General features: G+C 42.6%; 1 protein-coding gene across 17 annotated transcripts in view; it reads left to right on the forward strand.

The window, feature by feature from the left end:
- Positions 1–19,339, forward strand: part of ATP2B2 (ATPase plasma membrane Ca2+ transporting 2) — a 2,164,916-nt gene that overhangs the window by 1,331,135 nt on the left and 814,442 nt on the right. For all 17 annotated transcript variants that reach the window (XM_069643898.1, XM_069643899.1, XM_069643906.1 and 14 more), the window contains one exon: positions 1,536–1,661. In XM_069643898.1, the coding sequence (XP_069499999.1) occupies positions 1,536–1,661 (126 nt within the window). The remainder of the gene's footprint in view (positions 1–1,535; positions 1,662–19,339) is intronic.

Here is a 19,339-nt window from a genome sequence, read left to right on the forward strand (position 1 = left end):
GAATAGTTTTACTTCACCATCTTTCTTTGTGTTTTATGTAGTCTGGTGGTTTCTCCCCCTACCGTTGGGGGGCACACCTACTGAAATCCCACTACTCTCCAACCTCACCTTCTGATCTCATGTCTCACTTTACAGTTTGTTTTGCTTCAACATTTAACTCACACTCCTTTTCTTCTTGTTCATGTCTTTATTTCCAATGGTTTCCCCCAAGGGCTCTTCCCAAATGATGTCTAGCTCTTGATAGTTGAAATAAATTCCACCTTTTTCCACTTTCTGTTTAGCTGCATGTTCCTGCTGATCGCATTGCTTCCCCTTGCCTCTGCTTCCTCACCTCATACTATACATTCTATTCTATATAGTTAGGTAGACTTGGTCACCACTGTCACCATTAATTATTTAATCTGTTGCCATAACTAGTTTTTCATTGCTATAGAGAGGGTCTCAGAGTGACTTGCCTATTACCTTTTTTAAATATGCTTACTTGATTTTTTTTTTCTTTATTGTTTTGGTTTATTTACAAACCTTTACAAAATCACAAAAGTATCAAACATTGATTATACAGAAAAATTAAAAGAAGTGCATAAAAGTACCAACAACATTTTTTCCTTTTTGTATCCAAATTTTCAAATCACAGCAATCTTACATTACGTTTCCAGAGTAAAAGACACAAGAGAAAATTTTCCTCAGATCCCAATCCGCAAAAATCCTCACAAATAAAACTTTTACCCTTGTTAACTCAAATCACAGACATTTCTTAGAAAGGTTGTTACAGAGATTTTTAAGATTGTACAATTATCATGCAACATTCTGTGCCATATGAAGTCTCTTTTCACTTAATTTGTTGAAACTACACATTTTGAAAAATACTCTATCCTTTCAGTCTTTAAATAGGGGCAAACCAATAAAATATGTTGCAAAGTTTCCACAACACCAGCAGTTTTACAGTATCTACACCATGGATCTCCTTCAATTGTACAATTTCTAATACATTGTACTTGATTAATAGGTAAAACATTGAAACGAAAGCGCATGAAGTCATTACGCAACCGCTTGCTCGGGTATTTGATCAATGTCGGCTTGCCATTTCCAAGTGGAACAGGCAGATGTATAAAGTTTTTAATCTAGGATTAAGGCTTTCGTTCTTTGCCAATCAAAGCCCATTAAACTGAACTTCACTTTACCCGGTTTATTGCATAATGAGATCATGGATAGACCTAGCTCTTTCAAACAGGTCTCACTTGAATTTAAAAGCAACCCTGTAAACCTTACTTAGATCAGAAATTTTACATTGTTTAAAAAAAAAATGTATTTTTTTCATTCAAATTATGTTTGAGTAATTGCTAACAGTGTCATCCTTACAACATGTTTTGAGCAAATGTAGGCATTCATATGTTGGAGTGGATGCTTTCAGGTGCAACCCATCATCTGTGCAAGGTGCTGACATGCATCATCATAGTGCAATCATCTATGTAAGAGAGAACATGTATTGCATGTAAATCATTTAATTCGTATCATTTTGATTTGTCAATTCATAGGTGATCTGCTACCCGCAGATGGGATTTTTATCCAAGGAAATGATTTGAAAATTGATGAAAGTTCCTTAACTGGGGAGTCTGATCAAGTTCGGAAATCAGTTGATAAGGACCCCATGCTTCTTTCCGGTAAGTGCAAATTATATTTTATATTTAGAAATACATATTTGAATCAACGGAAATCTTGACTTTTGTACAGTCATGCACCATGAATTATCAAATAGTCATATGTGGATGTGAATTAACATATAGAACCTATATCCTATCCAATGGTATCTATTAGCTAGAATATTCTTGGGAACTTCTTCACAATGAACGTACACTTTAATTTGTGACATACTTTATTCAACATTGCATCATGTATCACTGTCTCATGGTAGATACATGTTATTCATGTATTTATTGTGCATTTATTAGGTGCTTAGGCAAGTAAATTGTGTTTCAAAGCTCCCACATGGCAACAGGGAGGGAACATGAGATTGAAAAACAATATAAACACTGGAGGATAAAGACAAACCTACTATGCCTTGTGATTAATCAGAACGTGCAAGTGCAGAGAGAGAAGGGGGGAAGAAGGAGTGCTGGTAAGTGCTGGAGTGTCCGTGCTTGTGCGTGAGCAGCAGATGTAAGTGCCGATTAAAGTAAGTGCGAGGGAGCATTGAGCTTCAATAAGCAGGTAAGTGTAGGCCTACAATGGTTTAGGGAAATGGGTGCTGAGAAAAGCGCTATGTGTCGGCTGAAGCTGAGGCGATTGTATGTGGGAGCCCAGTGCCCCAAGGGCACATAAAGGCCCTGGTCACCAATCACAGTGACTGTGAGGTTAACAGAGGAGGCACCAAGGGAAGGAGAAAGTGAAAAGGAAAGTCTTGAGGAGCTTCAGGGATTTGAGGAAGTCCAGCTTAGGATGAAGGGGGAGGCGGAGAGTGTTCTACAAGAGGGAGCCAGCAGAAGCAAGAGAGCAAAATGCTTCACGCACAGAGAGTCGGATCCGGAGGAACGTAGAGGTCAAGAGGGAGAATATTTAGTAATAGCAAGTTGCAGATAGCTCTGTCCCAAGACAGCCTCGTGGATGTTGCGGAGGGATTTGAATTTAATTTCTGCAGCAGCCAGGAGCCAGTAGAGAATTCTTATGGCTGTAGAGATGTGGTCCCTGGGCTTGAGGCCAAGGATAATCTTGTTGCCCTATTCTGGATTAGCTGGAGCGGTCATAGAGAGGAAGAGTGTAGATTCAAGAGAAGGCTGTTGCAGTACCCGAGCTCTAGCATCATTGAGCTTCTGAGGGAAAGTGAGAAAAGGGAGAATTCATTTGATAAGGAAGAGTTGAAATGTGGGCTTGTTGGCAATGTCCTGGATGTGAGGGAGGAAGGATAGAGAGAAGTCGAAGATGACTCCAAGGCTTCTGGCTTCACATAAAGGAGAAGGGGATATCCCATAGAGGATGGCCAGAGTTAGGGGAAGAAAAAGGGAGCAGGGGCCCCAATAGGAAGGATCTCAGTCTTGCTGGCATTGAGGCAGAGATTATTGGAAGTACACCAGGTCTGCATAGCAGCCAGGCAGTCCTGGATGATGGAATAAGCAAGAGATCAGCAGGAAGTTTGAAGAAGAGTTGAGTGCCGTCCGCATAGCCCTGGAAATTGGTGGAGAAGGAGGAAATGATGCATACCAGCAGAGCAAGGTAAGTGTTAAAGAGCCAAGGGGAAAGGTTGGAGCCCTGGAGGACAGCACAGGTGGATAATGAGGTAGGTGAAGAGAAGGTGCCCATAATGACCTGGGATGGATTATCAGTTAGGGAAGAGGTCAGCCAGTCCAGTGCCCACTCCGAAATGCCCATGATATCATGGAGTTGTTTTATGTGGATACAGTGGTTGATCGTGTCAAATGCAGAGGAGAGATCAAGTAGAATGAGGACAGCTAGACAGTTGGAATCAAGGGATGCAAGCAGTTCTTCACAGGCATTCAGAAGAGCTGGTTCCATGCCTCTACCTGCTTGGAATCCTGATTGATGGTCGTGAAGGCCAAAATACAAGTTCAGTGTGTGAGGTATGTTGAGAGAAGGCCAGCTTCTCCAGAAGTTTTCCTAGGCAGTGGGTGATAGAAAATGGGCAGTAGTTAGCTGGACAATTCGGATCTGCTGAAGGTTTTTTCAGGAGGAGGCACACAAGGGAGTGCTTGAGGGAGGAGGGGAAGGAGCCAGTAGCAAAGGAATGGTTGCAGAAATCAGCACGAGCGGGGGCAAGAGAGACAATTTTGTCCTTGATGGTTCTGGAGGCATGAGGGGAGACCTGTTTTGAGGAGACGTTCATAGAGCAGACAACTCTGGTAACGTTGTTGGGTGTGACAGGGAAGAAGGAGGAGAGGGAGGAAGAAGGAGGGTTAGAGTCCATAGGAGAGGTTAGGAGAGGGGTTGAGGGAGTGCGTAGCAAAGTTGCTCAGGGTGTCCAGAGTTTAAGTGGCCAGTGCATTGGAGAAGACCTGGGAAGGAAGAGGGGAGGAGGAGACTGCAGAAGGGTTGTCTAGTTCCCCACAGATTTCAAAGAGTTCAGCTCTGTCTTTGGAAGCACCAGATACCTGAGACTGGATGTGGGCCCTTGGCACGGATGGAGTGTCTGTATTGCCTTGTTAGCTATCTCGTTATAAGGGATTCTAATTGCAAAGCTTATTTTATTTTGGGACAGAAGGTATTTGACCAAATTCATTCCTAAATGTCTCACTCTGTTTGTCATTTGTTACTAATACAACAGAGAGAAGTAGTTACTTGTCATTGAAAACAATGAAAGATTTTTTTGTCAACTACTGGTTCATCCAAAATGAAAAGGGCTGAAATAGTCAAATGTTTACATGAAAAATGTGAAACCTCTAATAAAATGCATCTTTGGTTTAATCGATACTAAAATTCTACTCCAATTTTACCTTTTGTTTTTACAGGAAAAAGCCTCCATTATAAACATAATGGAAAAGTTTCACTGTTCAGTTTAGAGCCACTGAGCAATGCATTGGTGGAAGGGAGTTTGGGCATGAGTGGATCAGACAGGAGGTGAAAACTAGGTTGAGCGTGTGACCTTTGACATTTGTCGGGGAGAGTACAATCAATGGAGTCGGTCAGAGAGCATATGGAGTCACATAGGTGTTTTGATGGTTGGAACACAAGATGTTGAAATCTCCAATGAGGATATGATTAGTGTAGGAAACTGTTGCAGAGGAGAAGACGTTAGAAATGTAACTAAGTCCCAGAATCTGGCACATGTGTAAGCCCGGGCATAATATTAAGGAGACCTTGAGGCCAGTGAGAGTTACATCACAACCTTCATTTGGATCAATGGGCAATGACAATGAATGCCTTTGAGCACAATGAAGAACTCTTTTACCATCTGGTTCCTTGCCTGTCTCATGGCAGGGGTGCATTTGCAATGCTGGTAGCACCTCCACCCTAATTCTGAAGCAGCGAAAGAGATGGGAGATTGGCAAGCATGCCCCTTTTGCTTGTGCTGCCATTGGATTACATGGACATGTAAAGGAGGACACTATCACCACTGTGAGCAGTAAGCCAGATAATGTAAGTGTTAAAGAATGTGTACCTTGTAATATATGTATGATTAAGAGTTTGTTTGGAGGAGGGTGTGGTTGCAAAAGTGAGACTGTATACGAGTGTGTACATATGTTTTTGTGTAGTGTGTGTGATAGAGAGTGTGGCCGTGCGTGTGTGCATTTGAATGAATGATTGTGAGTGATTGAGTGGTGTATATGTGTCTTGATTGGAAAATGGGGGCTGCCAGCACTCTAACCTAATCCCAATCCCCATATGTTCACAGAGGATGGACTGGGCAGTGTTGGCATATTTTGGACCCAAGGAACTTAATCATTATTGTACAGAGGAATGCTTTTACATATGCAGCAAAGACATCATGGAAATATTTACTCATATTGGCCATACTTGCATATATTGGACACATCTAGAATCAAAGTGGCATTTTGACATATGTTTGGACTGCTCATTGCTCTCCTCACACAGCGCACCTTCACAACCTAGTGGAAGGCACAGCCCCACCCCACCCACCTTGAACAAACACTATTGCACATCTCCTCTGCCATAAGAATGAAGCTACTTTTAATGACATCAATTTGAATTGTTGTTTCGCACATAACTCTCTATCACCTTAATCACAATTCCCCCCTTTTAGTTCATAGTATTCCTCTGCTGCGCTCATATACACTCCATTTAGACACAAGGTCTTGGCCACCCTCGGATAACTTTATTGGCTGAAATGCATGCACGCATAAAAAGCACCTCCCAAACCTTTCCAAACTTTTGGTCTCCGATCCATCTGAGGACGTTCAGCCAAAAGAGTGTCGGGACCATAGTTATGGTGAAAGGGTAAATATAACAAATGACAAAATGAATGAATGAATGGATGAACAATCATTACCATGTTTCCGGAGGGAGTAAAGGCATATATATATTCGTCAAAGCCAGCATGACAGTATGCTATCATGATTATGTTTTAGTAGAGAATTTGACATTTATTGTGCAAAGATGCATGAACATGTGCTCTTACAGTGACAACTGTGGCTTTAATTTATAAAGCAAATATTAAAGTGTGTTCTTAGAATGGCATGCTAGCATGGGCATATCCGGCATGACAATGTTTTAAAGTGGGAACAACAATTTATACTGAGCACAGACAACTTGAAAACATAACCTGCATATACCAAGCAACAACAGAGTTTGATCTTAAAGTGGAGGCTGGTATACCATGGCTAATGCCAAAATACAAATATGTTCAAATGCCATATAGCATATATGCAGAATAACAAGTATCAGAGTGTGTTCATGCAGTGACATTCTGGCATATAACTGGCACAACCAGTATGAACATTTATTTATACACGGGCATGCTGATATTCAGTTGGCACAGCATCATAAACATGTTTTCATACTATCAATACAGTAATACAGTATATTGTTTTGCTCTGGCAGCATGAGCACATACTTCACATGACAATGAGACTGGGAACCTTTTTTTTTTTTTTTTTATATGGGCACAGTCATATAGCCAGTATGAAAATGTTCTGCAAAATGCTTCTCTTTGTACTTATTGACCTTACTGGAGTTTTCATGTGTTGCCAAACATACCTGATTTCAACATTCTATGTGATTTTGACGAATGTATGTAATCACAGTAGAATTCCTACTAGATGGTTTTGTTGCAAATATATGCTAGGTGAGACCACCACAGTCCCTTCCCTTAACCTCCTACATGAATTATTCTCCTAAACCCACCCCACATATATTTGTGGCAAAATTCGTGGAACAAATTCGATGATTTCTTCAACGATGAAATATGCTGTGGCAAAATCTCCCTGTCCCATTTCAAACATGGCCCTCACTGTAAGGTTGGCGGAATGGGTTTACCAGCACCGGTAAAGGTGCTGGTGCCGGTAAACCCGTTCCGCCCTTTTACGAGGACTCCTTGCGGGACCCGCAATGGGCGCCTGGAAAAACCAGGCGTCCTCACTGGGTCCCGCGAGGGGACCAGGGAGCTAACAACTGGCCCGTCATTAACGGGCCCGTTGTTAGCTCCATCCCCATTCCCATTGAGCCCTATGGGGGCTCAAATGGGGATGGACCGGGTCCGCGTTCCTTGGACGGGGAATTACCGGGTCCGCCAAGGTTGCGATGGCCCGGTAATTCCTCATTCGAGGAACCCGGGCCCGGATTGCGGTATGGAGGCAACCATGCCGCTAAAAGCGGCATGGTTACCTCCAACCTTCTAATGAGGCCCACTGTCTTGATTGTTTTACCATTTTTTAATAATTTGGGCTGTTGAATGTGCCAGTTCACCTCCCTATTTGAAATGATTGCTCCTGTGGTGACCTCCTAAATAGTTCTTCTCACTTGCTGCTATCACACATTCTTAGGTCAAATATTTACACCGCTCGACTTTAAAAATTTGACAGCTGTCGCTGCATGCGTTTTAAAATAAGTGTATATTTTCAAGTAGGTAATGTAAACATAATCATTCACGTTGAACCATACTGTTGTTCAAATTTAGAACTGCTATTTTATGAACGATGTGTATTGTGTGCCAAATGGATATTTTGAAACAAGTCACTTAAAATGTCTTTCATTTGGTTGTCCCCAATAGTAATTGCTCTCTGTAATCAGTTAATGTTGGCAATAAGTCACGCTATTGCTGTTGAAAAGAACTGATGCATCTATAATCCAAAGCCCCATTAACATAATCAGTAATTGAACAAACACAAGTAAAACCCTGATTACGGTGCATCACTTAAAAATGCTAACATGATAAAAATATAATCGTTTACTAATACATGGAGGCGGTTATGCAAGAACGTTCTTAAATGAGAAACAAAGAAGCACATTATAACTGTGACCTGGTTTTCTGTGTGGTTCAATAGAGGCACACTTGCCAAATTCATCTTTTCCCTTAGGAGTCGATGATTAAAGCCAACTGAACCCATAAAGCATTTTATAAATATCTAAGACAAATTCCTTTAAATATTTGCAAATGATCAGTACAGTACAATTTATTTTAAAAAATGAACACCTCGAATTCAATTGCAGACCAGTAAGAAACAATCTGCCTGGTTATCTGCATACTTCTCAAACTGCTCACAATATTTTTAAGGAGACTGAAACTGAAATTTGGCTTTTTATTGAAAAGTATAACATGCTAAATTGATGAAAATGTGATGGTTGTCAACAAATGCACTTGCACCGATAGATCTAATTGAGTGTCTTGCTGGCTGCAAGCTTCAATATGTGGTACTCTACAACAAAGCAAGATCAGAGGTTGGTGTACATTAGCTTTGGCATTAAAAAGCACACAATCACCTGATGATCCATCTCATAACTGAGGTGGCATGCTCTAACATACCTGGAGAAGTAAGAGGATACAAGATTTACTATTGCAGAAATACATCAGGGCTAAACAGGGTTTCTACCCTTGGGCTCGGATCAACACTAGGTTCTGCTTTCCAAACACAGATTTTGAGGCATAACTGTGAAAATTGCACACACGTAATGCTTTGTTCAGTGGCTCTGGACTACCATTGAACTTCCAGTAATGGATCCTGGGTGGCACTGTGGCATATACATCTTGTTTGCTGAAATGGCCTTTTCTCGTCTCACATTTCAGGTATAAATGATTTTTTTCATGCTTGTTCAGGCATTTTTTAAACCCACAATAATATTGATGGAGTTTTCGAAATAAAAAAACTCCAATTCTCAGTCACAAAGATCCCATACTAAAACAGACTTATGATCCCTAATGAGGGTGAAACGCTATACCACACTGATCATTATTTATTAGTGTAATGCACATATGTGGTTGGATCTTTGAGAGTTTTTCTTTCATGCATTGGTAAAGTTATATATAAAATGTTACTGGATCTAAAAGACTAAGACAGTTTTCTGCAATAAAAAGCATGCTGTTGAGTTAACTTGCATCCCTTGGAAAGTAGTGGTGAAAGGGCCGCAGGCAGAGGATCTCTCAGCCTTCAAATCCCTGTGTACCCAGAGCAGACAAATGATCTGTGAGGCTAAGTTGGCTTACTACACTTCCACCATTGAGACAGCCTGTAACAGGAGCAAAGTCTTATTCAAAGAGGTCAAGCAATTCTCCAAGATCACACCTGTCCCTGAGGTGCTGGTTTCATAAGAGAGATACAACAGAATAAACAGCTTCACATTAACATAACACCTGGGTCACATCTATGCCTCAAAACCAAACAGAGCCCTGCTACTCACCCCCACGTCTCCCAGCACTGCCCTCCTCGACAGACTTTACCCTCCTCTCTCCTAAGGATCTCTCAGACACACTTGCTTCACTCAAACCCACTAGATATACAGATGACTTCCCCCCATATTCTCTAATTAAACAACTCGCTGGCCCAACACTTAACACACTCCTCAGTATTGTGAATGCCTCCCGTACTGAATGTGAATTCCCAAACATGTTGATGACAGGGCTCCTATGGCCCCTTCTCAAAAAGCCCTTGCTTGACCCAGAGCACCTAGCCAACAGCAGACCTATCAGAATCCTCCCAATAATCGGGAAGTTTATCGAGAACGTAGTTGCGACCCAACTACTTGCCAAAATCAGCCAGCTTGACCTCCTTCCCGATTACCAGTATGGCTTCCACTCCAAATGCAGCATTAAGATAGCAACCATCCAAGTGGTGGATGATCAACACTGGGGACTTGTGTCACCTAGTTCTCTCATACTTCTCAGCTGCCTTCGACACAGTTGATCATCAAATACTCCTCTCCCTCCTTACAAACAGGATGGGCTACTCTGGAACTGTCTTCAAATGAGTTGCATCCTACTTAAACAATAGGCACCAGGTCGTACAGATGGACTCATTCAGATCCAACCAACTCCCAGTCACGTGTGGGGTCCCCCAAGGTTTGATTCTCTACCCAGTCATATTAAATCAGTACATTGATCACTTGAGAACTCTCCTACGTGACCCCAACATAGCTATCCATCAGTACTCTGATGACACTCAGCTGTACCTTAAGGTTAGTGGCCCCCAGGACACTTCCTACATCAGCAAATGCCTGGATACTAGTTAAACATGGGTGTGTCTGTGCATGTGAGAGAGAGGGGACGAGAGAGAGAGAGGGAGAGATTGAGAGAGAGAGAGAGAGAGAGAAAGAGAGAGAGAGAGAGAGAGAGAGAGAGAGAGAGAGAAAGAGAGAGAAATGTATTGTTTTTGGTTGAATGGAAAGCAACGTGGGGACAAGTAACAGGCTCTAAACATATGAAAGGGACAAAAGGGAGGGAACAGTGCAAGGAGGGAAACATAATTGTTAAGGCAAGCGTGAGAGAGAAATTACAGGTGTTTGGTGGAAAACTTTGAATGTGAAAATAGAGGAGGACCATGAAAATAACATAATAGGAAAATGACACTTGTAATTAAACTGGATGCAACCAGTGAAGTTTCTTATGAAGTTAGATAATTGTGCAGACGAGGTTCAAAGAGAAGATTGTAGAAGACAGTGGGGGAAACATTGAGATAACATCATTAAGCTGTGTACCAATGGTTAAGGCACTTTGCATACTGATTGTTCACAAAGGCAACTGTCTGAGCCATGATGGGTTAGAGTGAAGTTAGCTCCCAACAAGAGCATAGGGCTAATCCTGAAAAGCCTGCCCCATGGTGGGGGGTCAGCGCTGTTAGCAGCTGCTTTACACTGGGTATTAAAAGAGGTGTGTTTCTCTAAAAAAAAGTTCCCTTTGATTAATGGGCACACATGGCAGAGCGTCTATCCATTAAAATGAAGATCACCCCAACTCAAGATGTATATTTGGCAGCGCATGAGAGGGGCTCAGGGGCGAGTCCTTCCTCACAAGTTGCATCAGACCTGCCTCTTTTTTCCTGCAATATTTATTTATTTTATTTGTATTGCTTATCGTGCAAACCTAGCACAAGAACAGTGGAGCGCTTTACAACTTGATTGTGCAAGAATTGGGATTGGCATGTTATACAGTAGCACAGTACTGCCGGTGGAGAGAGAGAGGGATTTGTATTATTTGTATTACTGCAGCAGTTATTGTTGACACGTTTTAATGTTTTGTGGAACTAGTGGTTGGTAGGGGCATTTCCAGCCTCTACCGGGAATGAGTACCAGGAGGTCAGGGGGTGGTAGGAGAAGGACTGCTTGTGAGTCTTCTCTTGGCTGACTAGCTTTGGCTTACCTTAAACTTAACTTTACCAAGACCGAATGTGTCCTCAATTGCCCCCCCAAACAATAACTTGTACAACAATGGGTGGATCACATGTGCCTGGAAGGATTCACCCAAATCCCTGTTCTTCATTGTTGACAGTTGCATTTACTTCCAAAAGCAAAAACCCAAAAAGGCACAAGCAACATGTCTACAGATCCACACATTCAGCCAAATCAATCCCTTCATTCCGCCTAACGAATTCCGTATTGTGGTCACAGTCCTCGTTATATCACACATCGATGGGGATATGCCCTCCTTACTGGGCTTCCAACTGTACACCTTCCCCCCCTTCAAAGCAGCACACAATGCTGTTTCACGGCTCATTGGAGGTGCCAATAAATTCCATTGTATCTCTCCAACACTGCACACGCTTCACTGGCTCCATGTAAAGGATGCGGGAGACACCCCCGCAATCCCCAGACCCATTACACCATTTAAAGGGAGCGGGGGACACCCCCGCAACCCCTCTCCCATTAAATGGTTTAATGGGGTACACCTTTACCGGGTCAAACCACAGCATTTTTGCTGCAATTGTTTGTAAAGGTGACTTTTTTGCCACAATTGTATTACTGCATACCCATAAAAGGTGAGGCTTTTAGGCTTGGAAGGCAGAGTCGACCACTGGACGAAGGAATCCAAAGAGAACTTGGAAGAGATGCCTGCTGACACTCCTGGACCGTTGGTTTGCCCAGTGAAGCCCTGCTGCTATGCTGAAGCTCTGAATTCGCAGAGACTAGAGAAGCCCTGCAAGGACGACTTCTCCCTTTGAGTTGGTGGGACCAATCAACTCCAAAGTAAGCCCGTCTGGGCATCCTCTCGAAGCTTGTTGTAGTTCCACTGCAGTTCCTGCTGGTACCGAAGAGCCAGGGAGAGGAACACCAGATTGTGTGCGTTGCTTTTAAGTCAGACCCGAGCGCTAGGAAGATCCTCCGGATTTCCCTGTTGCAGGACTGACCAAGCCTGAGCCACCTCAACAGAGTGCTGAACCCCAGAAGCAAGGAAAGTCTGAAGTGGTATCCGAGAACCACAGTGTTGCTATTAGCTGTCAGACACGAGGAGCTGAAACACAGAAGATCTGCTGAATCGAAGTTTTCCCATTGCTGCTGTTGAACGTCCCATTGCAGAGCAGGAGTCCCCAGACGTCCTTCCTCTTGTCCCTACGACTGAGGCTCAGGAACAACAGGATCTGCAGAGCTGTACAGGAACAAAACCCAGATGGAACCATTTCTTCTAACCAGAGGTACTGTAAAGTCTAAGAGAACTTACCTCTTGTTGTGTAGCCTTACTTGCTCTCAGGTGAGACCTGTCTTGGTTACCTTGCAGAGTTGCTAAAGCTTTGCCCCGCACAAGCCTCCCAGCTTGTGGCCCTTCAAGTGTTCTATTTTCAACAAACATTTCTACAAACATTGTGCAATACTTTTTACCTACCTGCAAAGAAGATCTTAAGCTCCCCTTGACATTGTGCAATTAACATTTGCTCCTTGAGATACTTCTCTTTACCTCTGATTTTGTACTTTGGAAGGTGTTAGCAAGTACTTACCAGTTTATGAATCCTTTGGTAACCTTTGTTTTATTCCCCTTTTCTTTTTCACATAACTCAGTATTGCTCTAACTGTGCCAGTAATAAATCAATGTCCAAAGTGTCCTAGCAATTTAGTCACATGAGGGTGTAGGAAGTGTCTGTGTGCTATCCCCAATGGGTGTCATCTTATTTAGATAAACTAAGAGTGTGTTTTGAAGTGTATTATATGTTACAACACGTGTTACATGTGTTGCTCCCTTTCTGAGGAAGTCTTATTGTTTGTTTGTTTGTTTATTTATTTATAATGAGCACCAGGCCCAGAGGTAACTGGGCACAGCAGTTAAGAAGGTGCAAGGCTTACAAAGTTTCAAAAATGATTGACAATAGAACATAATAAGTATACAGGTAGGATAACATACAGGACAGAGTATACATATAAGCATTTGGTAAAATACAAGTCAATTACATACAGCACGGTTGTGAAATAAATTAATAATTGTTTTCTCTATAAACCTTGAGTATCAATGATTATTTGGATAACTGTATTTGTGAAACTCTGTGTCACAACATTACTGCTCACATAGACCCCTCTTGAGATAAGCCTGGCTGCTCGACCACACTACCAACCTGCGTAGTTCAGACTTATACCAAAGGTTGGGTCCCTATTGCCAGGAGGTCAAGGTTATTGTAGTGCACCCAAAGGGTACTGCATACAATCTTGCCTAACAATTGCCTTCCACGGAGCCTATACGCTTTCTAAAATGCTTGTAAAAAATGATCAGGTAATCTCAATGGTGGATGGCCCTCTTGTGGTAAAAGCAACATGGCCTACTGGAAAGAAAGAAAGAAAGAAAGAAAGAAAGAAAGAAAGAAAGAAAGAAAGAAAGAAAGAAAGAAAGAAAGAAAGAAAGAAAGAAGAGGGAGGGAAGGAGGGATGAGTGCATGTGAGAAAGCAAGGGATGGGGGTGGAGATACTGAGAGGAACGTAGGGTGAGAAAGAAGTACAAAAGGCAGAGGAAAGTAGAGGAATCAATAGATGGGTAGAGGGTGACAGTAAGACAAGAATGCTGTAGAGAAAGTGAAGCAAAGAGGGACGGTGTGATAGAAAGATCAACGGAGAAAAAGAGAGAGACAAAGCTACATAGAGTGTAAAAGAGAGGTGACATTGTGAACAGATGTTATGTCATGTTGTCTTATAACGTACACCGGCACAACCCTAGGGGCGGTCTCCAGGTGCTCATGTGGCTCTGCAAGAAAAGAGGGTGGGTTGTCTGTGAAGATAGAATGACATGACAGGTTCAGAACCAGATAAAACTGACATCTCTATGTATTCTAATGTGTGTAGTTAGTTGTGTGATCTGGTTTGCTGTATCCATAAGCGTAAAACTCAATGCCTCAGGGGTGTAATTGTGTTATGTTGGGTGTGTTTTTTAGTGCATTTTATGTGTAGTTTGACTGTCATTTTCATGGTTGTGCTCACTGGTTTGTGCTGTCCGTAAGGGTAGGATCCAGTGTGTGGGATGCTTGTTGTGTGTTGATGTTAGTTACGTTTGGTGTGTGTGTGTGTGTGGTTTGTCTAGCCCATAGGCATGTATAGTATTTGGGAGTTATGTAGGAGGGGCCACAAGTAGGGAGGTTAATTACTGCAATGGAAACTGACATAATTATTCCAAGTGTGTCCTCAGAATTCATCCAGCTGTAACTAAAATTGTAACTCAAATGGTACCCTCCAAGTCTTCCAACCGCGGTACTCTGGCCGCCCTCGCCACCTCTCCAAGCTCAGAGCACTAGCTCGTCCCACAAGTTCCTCTGAGTGCAACACATTGGCTGCACCCATTAGTCCCTATTTGCACAGCAAGATTAATAGCTTAAGTGACGCAAGGCTAATCTTCTAGAATTGATGCTTGACTGATCTACCCAATCTATGTAGAGGGGCGCATGGTTAGTCTACCTAATTCTATCTAAAGTGGTGCATGACTAATCTTCCCATATTTATCTAAATATGTCACATGGTTTGTCTTCACAGATCTGTTTAATATGAGGCATGGTTACTCTTCGCAGATCGATCTAAGTGTGACAGAAAGCTAGGAAAGAGGAGTGGGGAGAGGCGGATTGGTGGTTAGGGGTTTAGGGGATGGTCCATTGGTCCTTGTTGGTATAGTTGGAATTGTCTCTTTTGTGCTGGCCATTGGCAGTTGAATAGCCATGTTTTCGGTCATTTCCTGAATTTGTGGTGGTGTTCTGTGGTTCTAATTTCCTGTACCATTGTGTCCAATAGGTTAGCAATCAGGCATATTATTTTGTCTCTATTTGGAGGTCGTTGCTTGATCTCAGGTCTCTGCCCGGTTGGTAGCGGCTGATCTTGGCCTGGAGAAATTCAGCTCCTTGTCCGTGTAGAGATTTGTGGCCAATGGAGAGGTCCTTGAATTTGCTGAATCTTTTAAAGGGAGTCAATGTAGGCTTCTCAGAGTGGTGTTATGTGGTCTCTCCTGTTTAATCTCAGAAGTATGGTTGCTGCAGTGTTCTGGATACATTGACATTTATTGGTGAGCCTTTCAGGCATTTCAAGGTAGAGGCTGTTTGCATAGTTTATTCTTGAAAAAATCAGGGAAATTATTGTGGAAAAGAGAGTTATGAAAGCATCCCCCTGAGTATTTTCAGGAGGTAGACACACAATTATTGAGGTATTGTTTGGTTCTTGGCTCGTGGCTGCCTTCACTATGAGTTGTGTGTCATAGTTGCAGGCAGTTAGCCCGTGGGATAGAATGTTTTTCATCAAGTTCCCTTGAAAAGGAGGGAGGAAAGGCTGGAGTCTTGTCGCACTCCGCAGGAGATACTTTTTGTGTTTGAGGTGAAAGGCAGTAGGTAAGTCCTTTCTGTTCGATTTGTGAAGAAGGAGTTTAACCATTTTAAGGCAGAGTCTTTTTGCCGCATTCCAGAAGTCTTCCTATATTGTTGTGTGACTAATTGTTTTGAATGCCGCAGAGATGTCCAGTAGTATGAGGGCACACTTAGTGCCATTGTCTGCATTTATTTTTAGATTTTCCCATATGGATAGGAGTGCCGATTCCATTCGTGCAATTGGTCTGAAGCCAACTTGTGAGTGGTCGACTATCCCATTTATTGCTACATGGTTAAGTAGGATTTTGCATACATGGTTCTCCAGACTTTTTTCCGGGTAGTGCAGGTTGGATATAGGTCTGTAGTTACTAGGGGTCTTACACTTCTTCTGTTTCAGTTTTTATCAGTGTTTTGATGTTTGCTGATTTGAAGGAATTCGGTACTATTCCTGTGTTTAGTGATAGGTTCATTAGATGCCAGAAGTGTGATCCTGGGGTGCTCTATTTCATAGCCAAAGTTGGAGAGATAATTAAAAAAGGAGAAAGGAAGAGAATTACAGATATGTTTAAATATTGAAATAACAAGAAATAACCAGAAGATCTCAAAATGTGAGTAACGCACTTTTTAGTATCACACAACAGAGCTTTCATACCATACTTAAACTGTGGTACATTGAACTTTTTCACATATTCATTTAAAAAATGCAACTTCCTAAAAAGTACTTGATAAACAAATCGACAAAATTACCTGATATTCAAAAACCTGGTGGATCAGTATTCTCTTGCTTAGCCGTAAAACTTTGGAACTCTCTCACCAGAAAAATACGAACTATGAAGGAGCATCTAAATAGAAAAATTCTAAAAACCTAGCCCTCCAGCACCAAAAAGAATGACAATGACTGAACAAACCTCACGCAACATGAAACAAACAAAAAACTAAAAATGAGTGAGCAGTAGGCCGGACAGGAGTGGAGGGCAGAGGAGAAGAGAGGCATCTGGATGGGAAAGGAGGTTTTGAGACCAAAGTGTACCCATCCTGATAGAGGGCCAAAAGTGGAAACAGGGGAGGGAGATGTGTGCAACTTAATCAGACCCCTGATAGATGGCAAAATGCGGAAACAGAGGAGGGAGATGTGTCCCAGGTAATCGGACAACCGAGGGTGTGGAACAAGTCACACATAAAGGAATAGAGTTAGACTACACTCTATAATGCTCACCAGGGCGGGTAGGAAATATACTGCCACTAACAAACTGTACTAAAAATTCACCCTTCTGCATACACCTCTCAAACTCTAACCCAACCATACCTCTACAGCACCACAAACCACACATATTTCACAACACTGCAACAGCTAAACAAACCACACATAATTTCGCCCAACACCACATGACGGCCACCAACTGAAATACAAACCTACACTTAGTGAACAGTGTATCCAAACTTAAGCTGCCAACAGCACATCGCAGCTCTCTTGCTCTTTTTTATCGCTCAATCCTATTAACCACCCCCGCCCTCCTTGCATTACAGATCCACAAGAGCACCATGAGACTACGCAGGTGGCAACAGTGTGCAGTAAAAGAACCTTTAACATAGCATAACATGACATAAATACACACACACCCCATTGTCTTTTTACACCTTTTTACAACATATAGTAAGGGCAGACCAGTTTGCTTTGGCAATGCTCATTTATGATTTCAATGAATGAAGCAGTTTCCCCAGTCTCAGAGACGCATTCAAAGGCAGATTTATCACCTACCGAATGTTTAAAATAACCCATCATAACAGCAGTCTTTTAAGCTCTATGAATGATTTCTATGAGTGATCTCAAATGTAGCCAATGTGAACTACAACAAAAATACAGACACACAGACACACAGACCCCTAGCAACACTTTTTAATGCCCAGAATGTAGAAAATTACAATCTTCCCCTGTCTCTTTATTACATACTAATAGTTTGTGGAGTTAAAGTGTCACCTAGGACCAACACTAAATAAAGCAACTCAATTGAGGTAAGCCTGAATACACTTGGTTAGAAATTGCCTGGCGGGCCCCATGAATTCTTTTGGAAAGACTTGTCTTTTCAACTGGACTGCAACACTTATTCTTGGGCTCAAGCCCAGGGACTGTATCTCTCCAGCCCTGAAATCTCTCCACTGGCTCCCAGTGGCTACAAGGATCAAGTTCAAGACCCATTTAATTGTCTACAAGGCTTTCTGGGGCCGGGGCCCGTACTACATCCAATGTTCTCTGCAAAAAATACCTTCCTTCTAGATCCCTTCACTCAGCTACCTCCAACTTTCTCCAGACAGGGAGCGGGCAGGAGATATCTCTCCTCTGCAGGTGCCTCCCTCTGGAATGGTCTCCCTGCCCCTCTCAAACTTGAGCCGGACCATCTGACGGTCCTGAAGCAGCTAAAAATGTTCCTCTTCTCCTCTGCTTTCTCTCTCTCTCTCTCTCTCTCTCTCTCTCTCTCTCTCTCTCTCTCTCTCTCTCTCTCTCTCTCTCTCTCTCCCTCTCTCATAAACCACAGATCTGTCCCTTCTCTCTCTCCCTCCCCTGCTGGCCTACCTAACCGATCTGTCTGTGGTGCTGACTGGTTGCTTGGCTATCCTCAGAGTCTCACTAGGTACCTAGCTCTTTCTTGATCAGTCACCCTTGCACTGCCTCCGGGCCTACCACACAATTAGGGGCTGCAGCTGTAACCCTACAACCTCTTATCCACCTTGCACTACCCAGATCCACACTGCCCTGCACTTACTAGAGCATTGCTGCACAGTTTCCCCCCTCTCCCTTGCATTTCCCCCTCCCATTCCCCTTGCACTTTGTGTTTGAACGCTTGCATGATCTGAATGACACAAGGCCTAGTAAAACCAGTGGTCTTGTCTTCCCTCTGTCTTTCCTCCCTTATCTTGTCACGCCTAGAAACACTTGTGTATCGGCACGTCATAAATGACTTATCATATCATATCAATGGTAATGAGATGGATTTTTGATGCTGATTAATGCCTGCCAATGATTCACTTCCAATCATAAACCACAGATCTCAGGTTGAATTGTCACATTTGTCCTGGCAATCAGAGTCCTCCTGTGCTGATTCATTGAGTTTGTTCAAGTTTGTTCAATCAATCAGATCCCTGAAATCGCCTAAAGTAAATTCAACCACCTAAAGAAAGGTCTAACACACTTTCTATTCCTTTGTGGATTTTGTTAGAATGTGGAGGGAGGCATGAAAATGGGTGATTGGAAGGTTTGGAGCCTTGGAGAAGGGTTCTGAACAGTTTTGAGGAATTTTAGCTCTTTGCTGTTGGACTGTTTTCTAGTTTCTTGTCATCTAATCACCCCAGTTGATGGACGATATTTTGTTGTGTAATATTAGTATACTTTTGTGTTGTTTACTTGTTGTTTTGGGCTTGTGTTTTGGTTCTCAGGGTAGATTTGATTTTTCATAATTTTAGGTGCACAGCGGTTGCTCACACATGGTTCTCACTCAGCTTAGCCAGCTACCAGTTGAGGTTCTCAGGGTGCGGTATTTGCCATGCTGGAAGGGGAAAGGGAACATGTCTGCAGGGCTGGGAAGGAGCTCAGTTTCTCCTCACAGGAGGAATATTCCACCATGTTTGATGAGGAGACTGTCCCTGTATGCTGTTAGTGGTTGCTGGTTTGCTGCATCTGGCTGATGCATTAGTGG

The sequence above is a fragment of the Ambystoma mexicanum genome, chromosome 2p (assembly GCF_040938575.1).
Source record: "Ambystoma mexicanum isolate Mex_15411 chromosome 2p, UKY_AmexF1_1, whole genome shotgun sequence".
Classification (NCBI taxonomy): domain Eukaryota; kingdom Metazoa; phylum Chordata; class Amphibia; order Caudata; family Ambystomatidae; genus Ambystoma; species Ambystoma mexicanum.